The sequence below is a fragment of the Alligator mississippiensis genome, chromosome 10 (assembly GCF_030867095.1).
Source record: "Alligator mississippiensis isolate rAllMis1 chromosome 10, rAllMis1, whole genome shotgun sequence".
Lineage (NCBI taxonomy): Eukaryota > Metazoa > Chordata > Crocodylia > Alligatoridae > Alligator > Alligator mississippiensis.
The window spans coordinates 36,194,241-36,208,537 of NC_081833.1; the positions used below are offsets into that span (position 1 = coordinate 36,194,241).

Here is a 14,297-nt window from a genome sequence, read left to right on the forward strand (position 1 = left end):
AAGACAAGGGGTTCATTTGGATGCTTCGCACAGGCTGTAAGGTCTGGGGTCTGCTACAAGATGAGCTAAACCCAAACAGACCAAACCTGGCATCTATTTTTAACCAAAGGTTTAAAACAAATTCTGCCGGGACAAAGTCTTGTATCCCAGGACCCTGCACATGAACAAGTCCATGTCCCACTGAGAGTGCCCGCAAAGCTCCAAGATAACGCTTCTACTCCCAGGACAATTGGAGCTAAATTGGCTAAAATCAGATGGCTGCTGGCTGAGCGTGGCGGCCTCCCGGGGCCCTAGGAACGGACCAGCTCGCTGTCCCGCACGAAGCACGGGCGCAGGATCCGACCGGACGCTTCGCCTCGCGGCTGGAACCGAGCGCGCTGCGTCCGAGCTGCCCCGCGCCCGCCGGGGGCGACCCCAGCCCGGCACCAGCTTCCAGCCCAGTTTCAGGAGAAGCCCAAACGGGGCGGCGCAGAAGGCGCAGCCGGCCCGGCCCCACCTCCTCTGCGCACAGGCGGCCATAGGCGGCCTCCAGCTCCCGCAGGTCGGTAAGCGCCCGGATCCGCTCCATGGACAAGCACGAGCTGCCGCCGTCCGCGCCCGGCGCCCTCAGGGCCCCGCCAGCAGCCGCAGCCATCCTTGCCCAGGGACGTCACTTCCGAGAAATCAAAAGCCCCAGCGGGGTCTGAGCGGTCGTTGGGGCTGCTGCCCAAGGTGCCTGAGGGACACGCAGCCTTCTCAGGTTTGGCTTGGCCGAGCGAGCGTCCCCAGGCAGGAGCGGGGGGGGGGAGACGTCGTGGTTGCGGCGGGGTCAGAGCCGGGCGGAAGATGCCCACGGGGTCCTTTCATCGGTGAGGTCAGGCGATCCGAGGGCAGCCCCGTGTCGCTCGCGTCGGGTGAGGAAGGCCCCGGCGGGGGGCGGGGCGGCAGAGCGCGCGCACAGGGCTCATGGCGCAGCGGCTCTGCGGGCTCGCGGCCTAGGGGAGACGCGCGGCCGCCATCTGTTGCCATCCGCCCGGTAGGAGCCGCCGCTTGCCGCCATCTCGCGTCAGGCCGGGCAGCGCGGGCCGGGCTCGGTTTCGGTACTGTTTCCTCCTGCGCCGGCATCAGCGAAGGCTGCGGCGCGGCCTGGGCGGGAAGGGGCGGCGGGGTTGCCTTCTCCGGCCTGGCGGCCCCCGGACGCCTTAACTGCGCTCCGCTGGGGCTGCCCTGATCCCGCCGCGCCTCTGCGCCCTTCGTGCGGCTCCGGGACCCTCCCCCGCGTGCGGGTCGCGGCCTCCGCGTGCCCCGGCGCCGCGTTCCCAGGGAGGAGGTGCGCGGCTTAGTAGAGACCTGTTCCGAGGCCGGCTCCTCTGATCCCACGGAGGATTTTAGGGGCGCAGTTGCGTAGGCAGTTTTTGGGGGCCGCTGTCACTGTCGTACCAGTCTCTGGGGGAAGCATCTGCTCGGGCAGGGAGGTTTCACTGCTTGTGGGGAAGTGTGGCTGAGGGCTCGGGAGGGGGGGAAACATGTCCAGGGCAGCCTAGAAATCTTTCTCCACTTTTTTTCCATATAATCTTATTAAGGGCATTGTGTGACACAGACAATGGACCTGCAGACTGAAGTGGACCTGCTTTATTTGTTTGGTGTTGTCCTCTTTGTTCCTCAGCTTCTGAGCATGTCTTTCATACAGGGTTTCCCTGATTCCATTGTTTAATTGCCAGCCACACCTTTCATTGCACTGCTTCAGGCTCTGAAGAGTAGGCAGAATGAAGTACTTCAAGCTATGGTTTGTAGTGTTGTAATCCCCTTCCCCCCCCTCCCATTTTAATTAAGAGCAAACTTTACTAGTGAGCACAGCAGTTTGCCTGTTCATGGAGGAGGAGGAGGTTGTGCTGTATTGCTGGCTCTGTCCTGGGTTGTAATCCGCAACTCATCCCTCTTGTACAGGCAAGGCTATTAACGTTGATGAGACTAAAAGTGAAACCTTGCTTTATTATTCCTTCTTGTCAGCTCTTTCAGATAAATTACTGCAAAGTAAGAGCTCACTTTGTCACTAACCTTCTGGGTTAAACCCTCACAAGTAGGGCTAAATGGAATTAAAGTAAACAGGGATCCAGGACTGATAAACCATTATAACACTGTTTGGAAGACCATAGCAGCAGACCATCATAGCCTATGCAGTATGGGCTTGTTGCACACATTCATGTGCCTGCAAAACCTGATACCTTGACTCTATCATAAAAGTGAAATGAAAATTGCATCTATACAAAAAATGACTTTAAGCATGTATTTCTATGTTAAATTAGAACATTTAGCATGAACCCTTGTATATGGCTGTAAGGGATGGAAATATGTAAAGCTGACATGCATTGTTCATTTACAAATGAATTAAATAACATTTTTCAGAAGCATTGTAAGACATTCGTGCAGACTTAGCAGACAAGATTAAGCTGCTGGCACTTTTCTGTTATATTGAAATAATGTGAAAGTAAGCACTAAATAGATGCAACCTGTTTTGCAATTGGATGTATTCCTGATTTCTAGCTATTTTGTTTATTTGCAGTGGACTCCATAATAAAGCTGAAACATACGCAGTGAAGTAGATTTATCGCCACCATGTTTCTTTACAACTTAACCTTGCAGCGAGCCACTGGCATCAGCTATGCCATCCATGGTAATTTTTCAGGTAATGTCTGTTGTCCTGACTGTCTTTTTGTTACAAGTTACTTAAATATAACATTAGTTTTTCACTGACGTTTTGCTCTTGTGCTATTAGCTGGGTTGACTGACATGTTCAAATTGAGGGAGAGATCTGGTCTTGAGAACTTCCAGGAACTTTAGTAATTCGAGGCCTTGTCTTCACTGACTTGGGTGGCTTTAGTTAAGTCACTTTGCTCTTTGTGCCTCAGTGTTCCTGTCTGTAGAATAGACAGCCAAACACTGAAATATCTGGTCATTAATGATTCTAAGTGGCTTTGACTTTCTCTCCTATAAAGTATCAGGTTTGTAACAGTATTAGTATTGTAACATTGGTCTTGTCCTTGCTTGATTCTTCCACTTGCTTATGTTGATTATTGATTTTTCTCATGGCTTTGGCTTCTTAGGAACAAAGCAACAGGAAATAGTTGTTTCACGAGGGAAGATCCTGGAATTGCTCCGCCCTGATCCTAACACAGGGAAGGTTCATACCTTGCTGACTGTGGAAGTGTTTGGAGTCATTCGTTCCCTCATGGCCTTCAGGCTGACAGGTGGAACCAAAGACTACATTGTGGTTGGCAGTGATTCAGGGCGCATTGTTATCCTAGAGTACCAACCCTCCAAGAATGTGTTTGAAAAGATCCATCAGGAAACCTTTGGCAAAAGTGGCTGTCGCAGAATTGTTCCTGGTCAATACTTGGCTGTGGATCCCAAGGGTCGTGCTGTTATGATTAGTAAGTCAATCTAGGGATCTGGTTGCAGCATTTTAAAGGATTGAATGGTGGAAACAACATCCTTGAAATTATTAACTTGTGTTGTCCTTACCTCAAGGAAGATAGCTTTTGCACCATACTTTGTCAGCTGCAGCAGCAAGTATGCCTTGCAGGCAGTTTTCTAGATTTCCAAATTTTGCCATCAAAGATCCAGATGTTTAGAATTGTTCCTGCCTGTAACCATGATTGCACAAATGAATTCTAAAATTAGGCCAATAAGATTTTGAGAAGAATCTTGTTTAGCAATAAATAGTAAAACTGTTTTGAGGGTGACATTTGGAAAAAGGAAGTTGAGATGCAGGCAGCCTTGCCATAGTGCAACCAACTTCAGTGGCCTGAGGTGATGATAAGAATTCATGTCTCTTCTCTGAGACTAACCATGGAGAAAATTCTGTGCCTTTCTGATCAGGCCCTCAAAGTATAAGCATTTAGATTCTTTGAAATGGCAAGATATTACACACAGAGAGAACTTTGCTGCTTTCTTTTAATGGAAAGAATTGCATATCAGAATGAAAGGAAACTGCTTGTGTTCATTTAATTAGATAGTTCAACTGCAACCCAAGTTGATGGTCCAGAGAGAACTTGCTCAGTATTTCCCTGCGTATACTGCATATCAGTCAAGAAATGTCTATAGGTTTATGGGGTATGTATGAAATGGCTCCCTTTGTTTTACATGGTACCTTTCCTCGCACACCATGGTTGGCCTCCTCTGGCTGCATCTTGTCAAGAATTTGGGTTCCTCCACCTGATCTTATTGCTGGAGTAGTTTGTCCTGTGTCTGTGGGACAGATATGCCTTGAGTTATGGCTGAGGTGAGAGAGACCTGAAAAGATCATAGATTTAGTCAGCATGTGCCTCAGCTACTGATTCATGTATGAAAAATTTAAATTATGAAAAGTTAGGGAGTTTAACATAAACAAAAGCATGTCTGGACAGGACTAGAAGTGATGTTGTAGCTCAGTAAAGTTTGCTGCATCAGTGCTGGTGCTATTGTCTTTCGTCTTGCATAGGCTCTGATGCATTCTATGTACTGGTGCCTTTCCCTGCAGGTGCCATTGAGAAACAGAAACTGGTGTACATTTTGAACAGAGATGCTGCTGCCCGTCTCACTATTTCTTCCCCACTGGAGGCTCACAAAGCCAACACATTGGTTTACCATGTGGTGGGAGTTGATGTAGGATTTGAAAACCCAATGTTTGCTTGTCTGGAAATGGACTATGAGGTAACTTTCCTCTTTCTGCTTCCTCTGAGCTTGTTCACCCTCCTTTCTAGCCTCCCTTTTCAGTGTGTTTTTCACAGCATCTTTCCACTCTTGTCTTTGTACTTCATTCTAGTACTGCTTCTTTTGCCTTTGTCTCTCACTTGCTTCCCCTACCCTTGATTCACGGTGCTCAGATCACATTTCCCTGCAGTTTCTTTACTTACTGATCAACTAAAAACACTTCTGATACAAATGCATTGTTTGTGAACTAGCCGAGGTAGAGCCATGTCTTCTTAAATTTTCAGAGGAAGAATGTGAACAAGCAATCTTAAGCAAAGAAAGTTTTGTTGTATTGATTGTCATTGACTTTGTGATGGTGTAAAATGTGTCCCAGACTATGATCCTTCTCATCCAGAAGGATGACATCCTTGACCTCACTTCAGCAGACAAGGAGGCAGCATTTTTTTCAGCATACCCAAGAGATTGTTTTGTAGGCCTTGTACTGCTGTTCTTTGCAGGTAACCAATATTCCTAATGTGCCTACCTTTTAACAATAAACTTATCCAGTTAGCTCTAGTCTGTTAATAACGCGGCTTTTGTTGAGGTGCTGATCTCCTGCAGCTTCCATTTATTTCAGTAGACGGGGCACGTTTTCAGTCTCTCTTAATTTGCGTCCTTTGGGGCTTTTTTAGCTTCTGCTCTGTTTGTTTAGATGCAAGTCCCCATTCCACAGATTTCACAAAAGCTTCAGATTAATTTTCCTTCCAGATACACATCCAAAGTAATTGACTTTATTTGTATGCTGGTTTTTTTCAGGAAGCAGACAATGACCCAACTGGAGAAGCAGCAGCTAACACCCAGCAGACGCTGACATTTTATGAGTTAGATCTGGGTTTAAATCATGTAGTGAGGAAATACAGTGAGCCTTTGGAGGAGCATGGCAATTTCCTCATAACAGGTATTGTCTTTCTCAGACTTGAAGTGCTTTTTGTTCTAAAAAAGAATGATAAGAAATACATTTGGGGGTTTAAGATAATCTGTTGGGGGGGGGCAATATGGGAAGTTTTCATGTTCTTAGTTGGGTTTGAATTTAGGACTAGGAGTCTTCATGTGTTACTTGGAATATAATTGTGTTTAGGAGATGGGTGTGCAAACTGAAATGAGTTCTTTGTTTCTTTGAGATCTCTCACAGGAATGTCTTCATTCTGACTGGATTAGAAATACTTACAAGTTTTTATAATAGAAAAAGGAGCATGAATTAAAAACCTGGAAAACCAATTTATTGTTGAGGGAGGGAGGGGGACATGAAAATAAAACTGTAAATGGTTACCATCTTTTAAGTTTGGTCTTAGGCACAGGACTCTATGAAGTTACTTTGAAATTTTGTTATCCAGGATTTATTTGAGAAGTTAATGTATTGTACAATGTACAGTACCCAAAGTATTGTCCAAAGGTTTAATTAAATGCAAATATATTTTAAATGCAGCCTCAAATCGTAGGGATGATATGTTGTTTCACTTCAGTGTCTTTGATGACCTTAACTTTGGTTTAATTGCCAGTAAATTTAACTTCTCAGCTGTAGCTTTTTGTTTGCAGAAAAGTGTACTACCAGGGAATAGTCCATGTTTTGTGCATTTCTATTGATTTATAATAATGGCTGATGGTTGTGGTAAAATACGGCCCATAGTGGAAATGGATTCATTGATGTTAGGGGGTGGGAGGGACCTGTCAAGATCATCAGGTCTACCCCCCCTGTGCTTGGGCAGGAAAAACTGCTGGGGTCAGATGATCCCAGTAAAGTGAGTGTCCAGCTGTTTTTTTGAAAATATCCAGAGTAGGTGATTGTACCAGTTCTGGGGGGAGTCTATTCCAGACCCTGGACACTCAAGTTATAAAGAAGTTTTTCCTTGCATCTAATTTAAAGTGGTCTTCTGGCAATTTATGACTGTTAGCCCTAGTCTTCCCCTGGGGAGCCCTGGTGAACAGACATTCTCCCTGTCCCTGATATGTACCCTTTATATATTGATAGGACACCACCAAGTCCCCTCTGAGTCTTCTCTTCTCCAGGCTGAACAAACCCATGGCTCTCAGCCTCTTGCTGTATGGCCTGCTTTCCATACCTCTAACCATACACGTGGCTCTCCTTTGGACTCTCAAGCTTCTCTGCATCCTTCCTGAAGCATAGTGCCCAGAACTGGATGCAGTACTCCAGCTGCAGCCTCACCAAAGCCGAGTAAAGCGGAAGGGTGACATCCTTAGTCTTGTAGGGGTGGGGGGGAAATGAAACTATTAGATAAGGTGGTTATGATCCCCTTCATTCCATTTGCCTCTGCCTCGTACAGATACTGAACATCTTCTGACAAGCTTATGTCCTTTTTCCTATCAACTGAAGCAGACTATGCACTGAAAAAGGAAATTGTCTAGCTGTTTGTCCTTTCAACAAAACTTTGGATAGATGTGTCCCAACCAATGGCCCTATTTTTATTTGAGAAATTTTGTCCATTTTAATGTTTCCATGTCTTCCCACAGTTCCTGGTGGTTCTGATGGCCCTAGCGGTGTGCTGATCTGTTCTGAAAACTACATCACCTACAAAAACTTTGGTGACCAGCCTGATATCAGATGTCCCATTCCCAGGAGAAGGGTGAGAATTTGGGGGCTTGGACACTACTTTAGATAAGCATTATTTTGACAAAAAGGTTCTTGTCAGTTTAGTTGAAGTTAAGGGTGTCAAGGTGGCTTTCTTTTGAGGAAGAAATGCTTAGTGACTGAAAGGCTGTCCAGCTGGTACCTGCCTTCCTAGCTAATCTCATAATCTGTATGGGGATAGTTTTTGGAGGTTTATAGTCTGAAGTGATGAGTTGGATTCATGTCTCTTCTCTGAAGTTTACCCTGGAGATAAGTCCTTGCACTCTGATCAGCAGGGATCTTGGTTTTCTCTGTTTAAAAATAGCAAATTCTCTGATTTTAATAAAGGGGTCCCTGCATGGCAGGGAAGCTTGTTGCCGCTGCTGGAAGCTCCGTGCCACTGTGACGAGATGCCCTCTGCCTGCCCAGCAGCAGCGAGGGGCGTAACGCCATGCTGCCACCCCTGTTGCTGCCAGGTGGGCAGGGGATGCCTTACTGGGGTGGCGAGGGGCTCACAGCAACAAGGAGCTTCTCCACCCAGCCCCAGTCTGGCCTGCTGTGGGGGGAGGGCAGCAGGCAGGGAGCCCAAGTGCACAGTGGGAAACCCACTCCCACCCTACGCACAGATCTGGGGGCATGTGCCCCTATGGCCCCCAGGAGTGCATGCAGTGGTGGGGAACCAGCCCCCCAGACAAGCTGCCCACAGCCCCATCCTGCTCCCTGCCTGGGCTGCACATGGCCCTGGGCCCCAAGCCCCACACACCGCCTGGGCTGGACAGCAGTGCCAGCCCCATCCCTGCCAGACTATCCCCCTCTCTCACTGTGGGGCCTTAATCCCTCCCTCCCCCACCCTTGCAGGTCAAGAGCTGCTCTCCAGGCTGCCTGGCTGTCATGTGCATGTGTGAGCGCACACATGCACATGGCACCCCCTGTCTGATCTGAGTGATGCTTTAGAAATTTGCTCCTCTTCTGAGGACTGTCTGTCAGGGAGACAAGACAGGAAATCTTTGACAGGGATATGCTATGGGTAAAAGTCTTCAGTCTTTCAAGTTTACCCATTTCATAGAACTGTTGCTCACTGGAACTCTAACTTTTGCTTGCAGGAAAATAACCTCATTGAAGATGCATTTGTTTCTCCTCTGAATCTCTGATTTATCTTTCCTATGACAGAATGACTTGGATGACCCAGAGAGAGGCATGATTTTTGTCTGCTCTGCTACACACAAAACCAAGTCCATGTTCTTCTTCCTGGCCCAGACAGAGCAAGGCGACATCTTCAAAATCACCCTTGAGACTGATGAAGACATGGTAGGCAGATTGAGGAGGAGGGCATTGTTTCTATTTCATGAAAATGTCTTTGACAATTCCCCATTCTTCTATATTTCACCACTAGGATTATATTTGTCTTACAGCTTTCTGTCTTTTAATTATCAATTTTAAGTTTGTGTGTGTAGGTGAGTGACTGCATCTTCCTTGCTATTATTTCTATTATGACAGCATTTGTAACATTAATTCATAGTCATTCTTACAGAGATCAGGGACAAAGCCCAATTTTAACCACAACATGATGATCTGCCCTGGGTTTTTATCCTGTAACAAGGGGTGAACACAGGCAGTTGTCCCAACCTGACTGCCTACATTGTGGACATGTACCTGGCCATTAAGTAGCAGGGGAGCTGGTTTGCTTTGAGCAAAGGGGATATCACCCTTCAGCCATTTTGAGATTGGCCTCACGCCTTTCATGGGAGCCATTATGGCAATATCATGTCTGTCAGAACTGCAAGGTTCTATTTTTAAGGGTTGTTTATGCCTTCCTCTGGGCAATTAGATGATTTGTAGAGGTGAGGGAATGCTGTTAGTTAAGAATGCTGCACATCATCATGTCTCTTTTCTTTAAATTCAATTCAGAATCCAATTTTTTTAATAGCAAAATAATTTCCAAGGTAAAGTAAAAAGGTTTGTGCTGGCATTCAGAATGCCAGTTGGGTTTGAATGGTGAGCTTGAAACCAAACTTAATGAGACTGCTTGATCGGCTCCCATTTGCGTCCATCACAAATGCAACAACCTGCTTCCCTAAATGAGGAAATGTTGACTGGTCTCCAGAGCTGGACTGAACTCCTTCAGCTAGTGCAGATAGTCACTCTAACTTCCTTGAGTCTTTCAGGTAACAGAGATCCGACTGAAGTATTTTGATACTGTTCCTGTGGCTGCTGCCATGTGTGTGTTGAAAACAGGATTTCTCTTTGTGGCATCTGAATTTGGAAACCAGTGAGTAAATCATTCCATTTGCTTCGTACACTCTGTTGAATTTGATTATTTCTTGATGTTTAATGTTACAACTGACATGGAATGTTACAGAACATATAAAAAGACTGAGTCTGCTGTAAGTGGGTAGAAGAACCTCTTTGAATAGCTTGAAGAGGCAACAGTTCAAGCCTGTGATTGTATTGGGAAGGAAGCTTGTTATTGATGGGCTTTGTGCAAATGTTCTTAGAGGGATTTTGAGATATCATGTTTGCATAGAAAGTGAGAGGGTGCTCTAGATCAAACAGGGTAGGCCTGAGCAGAGAATAAAGTCATTGCAAGCTTCTTATAACAGGTGGTTGCTTGAAACAATTAGATATTATCTGTGTGCTGATCGTGACCCTCCATTCATTATTTTGTTTAGCTAGTTAATTTTCACCTTGATTCTGTGATATTTGCAGTGATTATTTTTGTATGTATGTCAAAAAAACTAAAGCATAACACACTTGGAAATGCCTCTTGTAAATGTATGGCACAACCTCAGAAGAATATAGGGATGTTTCTATGCCTACATGATTTTCTTTTTCTTCAATAGCTACACTAATTACTCATACTTAATGGAAAAGTTGATGAACATTTTTTGGTTAATGATCTGACTAGTTTTCCAAACTGTTAAAAGGTGTAGAAACAAGTGCTTCCACACAACTTTAAGTGGAATGTGCAAATTCAGAATTTATATGCACTTAATTTAGTATCTGAGATTCAAAACTTGGTGTCTAACATGTTATGCCATTGGTTTTCAACCTTTTCAGATTCTAGGTATCTCTCCAAACTTCACCAAATTTGTGATATCAGGGTTGAGACTCGCTTTTGCAGTGCCTCAGCTTACCTCGGTGGTTCTTAACTGGTGTGTGGCAGCACCCCTGAGAGGGTCTCATGGCATACTAAGGTGCTGCAGTGCCGTGGTTGAAAACCACTGCATTATGCTATTTTTGCAGAGCCAAGAGAGCAGTGGTTGGCCATAATAGTTTGAAGTCAGGCATCTTTATCATTTAACTAAATAAGATGCTTGCATAGAGTACAAGCTTTAGTGAGCTCAAGTTCACTTCATAAGAGCCAGCCAGCAGGGGGAGATCTCATCATCTGATAAGCCTAGCTTTGGTTCTAATGCCCAAATCAAACCATTGCAAGAGCAGCAATATTCATTTTCATCTCAGTGAAAGCCCAAGTATCAATTAAGCCTTTTCCTGTGAATCAGTTTCCTTTTTTGCATGTTGGTATTCAACACTGTAAGAAGGAATAGCACGTCATTCAACAAAAAAAAGAGAGAAGTGTAGAACCCAGATCATACCTTGGTGTTTCACAGCTAAGCTCGCTGGGGGATGGGCATGCAACCACCAGAGCAAGCTCGCCAAGCATCAACCACAAAACCAGCAGGATAGGGTGATCAAGGGACCCCCGCTCCTACCTCAGCCCAGGAACAGAGCTTCTCGATGAGTACAAGGAAGCCTAGGGCCTCCAGTGGCACACTTAAGTGTCTGTACGCTAATGCTAGGAGTTTAGGGAATAAACAGGAGGGAATTGGTCCTTCTGCTAAACAGAAATGTCTGTGATCTCATAGGGATCACAGAGTCCTGGTGGGCCTCCTCCTATGACTGCAATACCAGTATAAATGGCTATACCCTGTACAGGAGAGATCGAGCTGAAAAAACAGGTGGGGGTGTAGCTTTCTATGGAGAGAGCTACACATCCCTACAATCTGAGATTGGCACCCAAGGAGGACGACTGGAGATCCTTTGTGTTAGAATACAAGGGGAACATGGTGAAGGGGATACAATGGTAGAAGTCTACTACAGACCTCCAAACCAGGAACAAGTGCTTGACCAAAAATTCACCAGAGAACTGGCTGAGGCTGAACACTCTCAGTGCATGGTCATCATAGGAGACTTCAACTACCTGGTCATCTCATGGGATGAACGCTCGGCCAAATCCAATCGGTCACAATGCTTCCTTATATGCATGGGTGAGTTCTACTTGTCCTAAGAAGTTTATGGGCCGACAAGAGGCAAGGCGCTGCTGGACTTTGTACTGGCCAAAAGGGATTATCTCATCAGTGGCCTTAGAATCAAATGGAAGCTGGGTGACAGTGACCACACGAGCTGATCACTTTCACTGTCTATCACAAAACTGACAAGTCAGCCAGCAATGCAGTAGCCCTTGACTTTAGGAAAGCTGACTTTCATAAGCTTGGGAGGCTTGCTCTTGAGGCCCTAAGAGGCCATGATTTCATGAGGAAGGGAGTTCGTGATGAGTGGTTGCTCCTTAAGAAAGTGATCCTAGAAGCACAAAGGGAGTTCATCCCCACCCATAGGAAAGGTTAAAAGGGCTCAACAGGAAACTCTTGGACCTCCTGTGTCTAAAAAGAGAGGCGTATAACGGATGGAGGACAGGAAATGCCACTGAGGAGGAGTATACTGCACAGGTCTGCACCTGCAGGGAGCGAACTAGGAAAGCCAAGGCTGCAACTGAACTCCATCTGGCTACACAAATCAAGGACGATAAAAAGTCCATCTTCAGATATGTGGGGATTCGAAAGAAAAACAAGGACAACATTGGACCCCCTGCTAAACCAGCAGGGACAACTGGCTTTTTCCTGGGTGTCAGTAATCAATCTGCTGATTACTTTGCTTCAGTTTTTCACCAGCCCAAAGGGACCACCCTGCTTAACATCGTGCAAGATGACTGGGGTGAGGATTAATATATGCCCACCATTGGCATAAATCTTGTGAGAGAGCATCTTGAGAGGCTGGACCCCTATAAATCAGCTGGTCCAGATAGTTTGCACCCAAAAGTGCTAAAGGAACTAGCAGACATCATAGCACAACCACTGGCGAGGATATTCAAGAACTCGTGGCGCTCGAGTGAAGTACCTGAAGATTGGAAGAGGGCCAATGTGGTGCCCATGTTCAAGAAAGGGAGGAAAGAAGACCTAGGAAACTACAGGCCAGTCAGTTTGACCTTAATCCCTGGGGAGATTTTGGAAAAAAATTATCAAAGAAACCATTCTTGACAGGCTAACAAGGCAACCTTCTGGGGGATAGCCAGCACAGGTTTGTTGCAGGTAGGTCATGCTTGACCAATCTCATTTCCTTCTCTGACCAGGTGATGTATCACCTGGACAAAGGGGAAGAGGTTGATGTCATATATGTGGACTTTAAAAAAGGTTTGACCTGGTGTCCTATGATGTTCTCGTGGAAAAATTGGGCCACTGCGGCCTCAACTACTCCACGGTCCGATGGCTGGGGAAGTGGCTCTGAGGTCGGACCCAGAGAATGGTAGTTGATGGAACTGAAGCAACATGGCACTTGGTGACTAGTGGTGTCCCCCAAGGCTCTGTTCTTAGACCTGTACTCTTTAATGTCTTGATAAATGATCTGGAGACTTGTGTCAAAAGCAGACTGGCCAAGTTCACTGATGACACCGAACTTTGGGGAAGTCTCCACACTTGAGGATAGGCTGATGATCCAGGCCGACCTTGATAGGCTTGCAAGGTGGGTGAATGACAACCTGATGGCATTCAATGTGGAGAAATGCAAGATGCTCCACCTTGGGAATAAAAACCTGCATCACATTTATAGGCTTGGTAATGCTATGCTCGCTAGCACCAGGGCTGAAAGAGAATTGAGGGTCACAATTGACCACAAGATAAATACAAGCCACCAATACGATACCGCAGCTGGCAAAGCGAACAAAACTCTGGCTTGCATCTACCAGTGTATCTCGAGCAAGATCCAAGGTATCATCCTCCCACTGTACTCGGCCTTGGTGAGACTGCAGCTGGAATACTGCATCCAATTCTGGGCTCTACAATTTAGGAAGGACATGGAGAAGCTTAAAAAGAGTCCAGAGGAGAGTCACGCGCATAATTGGAGGGCAAGAGAACAGGCCTTATGAAGAGAGGCTGTGAGCTATGGGACTCTTCAGCCTGGAGAAGTGCAGGCTCAGGGCTGACTTGGTGGCAGCCTAATAAGTACATAAAGGGTGTGTATCAGGATCTGGGGGAACACCTGTTCACCAGAGCACTCCAGGGGATGACACAGTCCAATGGTCACAAACTCCTGCAAGACCGTTTTAGGCTGGACATAAGGAAAAACATCTTTATTGTCTGAGCCCCCCCAAGGCCTGGAACAAACATCCCCCAGAGGTGGTGCAAGCACCTACTCTGAATACTTTCAAGAAACATTTGGATGTATATCTTGCTGGGATCCTTTGACCCCAGCTGACTTCCTGCCCCTTGGGCAGGGGGCGGGACCTGATGATCTTAAAAGGACCCTTCCAGCCCTAATGTCTATGAAGTCTGTAAACCTGCTTAATTTGCAGTGGGTTGCCAAAGCAAGGGTGAACTGCTCGGCTGTTTGCTGTCTCTTCAGTTTCAGAGGGAGCTCCTGCTTCCTTCAGCTGGACTTCAACCAGCAGTCCTGTACAGATAGTCAAAAGAAATGTCCCCCTTGAAATAAAAGCCACAGCAACCAACTGAAGCACCTCAGAGTCCCACAGTTTGCTGGACAATCTACATTTAGAACAATTTTTCAGCTATTTTAGTGTTAACTGGAGCTGCCATCAAATGTCCAGTGTGTTGTGCCAAACTACTAAAAAATTCAGGTCAAATTTGACACACATCACACAAGGCCTTGTCTGACAGTGTGTAAAGGTCCCTGCTCTTCAAAGGTTTATCAGGGTTTTCCTGCAGTGAGAAAGCAAAATGTAGAAGGAGCC

At 46.1% G+C, this 14,297-nt stretch overlaps 2 protein-coding genes and 1 non-coding gene across 7 annotated transcripts in view; 2 read left to right on the forward strand and 1 right to left on the reverse strand.

Annotated features, from left to right (window-relative positions):
* COG4 (component of oligomeric golgi complex 4) overlaps positions 1 to 637 on the reverse strand; it is a 33,427-nt gene extending 32,790 nt beyond the window's left edge. The window contains 1 exon segment of the mRNA XM_006272775.4: positions 497 to 637. Within this exon segment, the coding sequence (XP_006272837.2) occupies positions 497 to 634 (138 nt within the window). The 5' untranslated portion in view covers positions 635 to 637.
* Positions 638 to 663: 26 nt separating this feature from the next.
* The window catches only part of SF3B3 (splicing factor 3b subunit 3), a 51,127-nt gene continuing 37,493 nt past the window's right edge, over positions 664 to 14,297 (forward strand). The window contains exons 1-8 of one of the 5 annotated variants that reach the window (XM_059713649.1): positions 664 to 739; positions 2,543 to 2,665; positions 3,084 to 3,410; positions 4,499 to 4,671; positions 5,467 to 5,608; positions 7,180 to 7,292; positions 8,447 to 8,584; positions 9,442 to 9,545. In XM_059713649.1, coding sequence (XP_059569632.1) covers positions 2,596 to 2,665; positions 3,084 to 3,410; positions 4,499 to 4,671; positions 5,467 to 5,608; positions 7,180 to 7,292; positions 8,447 to 8,584; positions 9,442 to 9,545 — 1,067 coding nt within the window. In that variant the 5' untranslated portion in view covers positions 664 to 739; positions 2,543 to 2,595. Of the gene's footprint in view, positions 740 to 906; positions 1,016 to 1,060; positions 1,080 to 1,674; positions 1,766 to 2,542; positions 2,666 to 3,083; positions 3,411 to 3,827; positions 4,093 to 4,498; positions 4,672 to 5,466; positions 5,609 to 7,179; positions 7,293 to 8,446; positions 8,585 to 9,441; positions 9,546 to 14,297 lie in introns of those variants that run through there. The other 4 variants (XM_006272774.4, XM_059713648.1, XM_019489004.2 and 1 more) reach the window with 4 other exon arrangements.
* Positions 3,781 to 3,862, forward strand: LOC132243652 (small nucleolar RNA SNORD111). Its single transcript, XR_009455379.1, has one exon. It is a non-coding gene; the product is annotated as a small nucleolar RNA SNORD111 (small nucleolar RNA).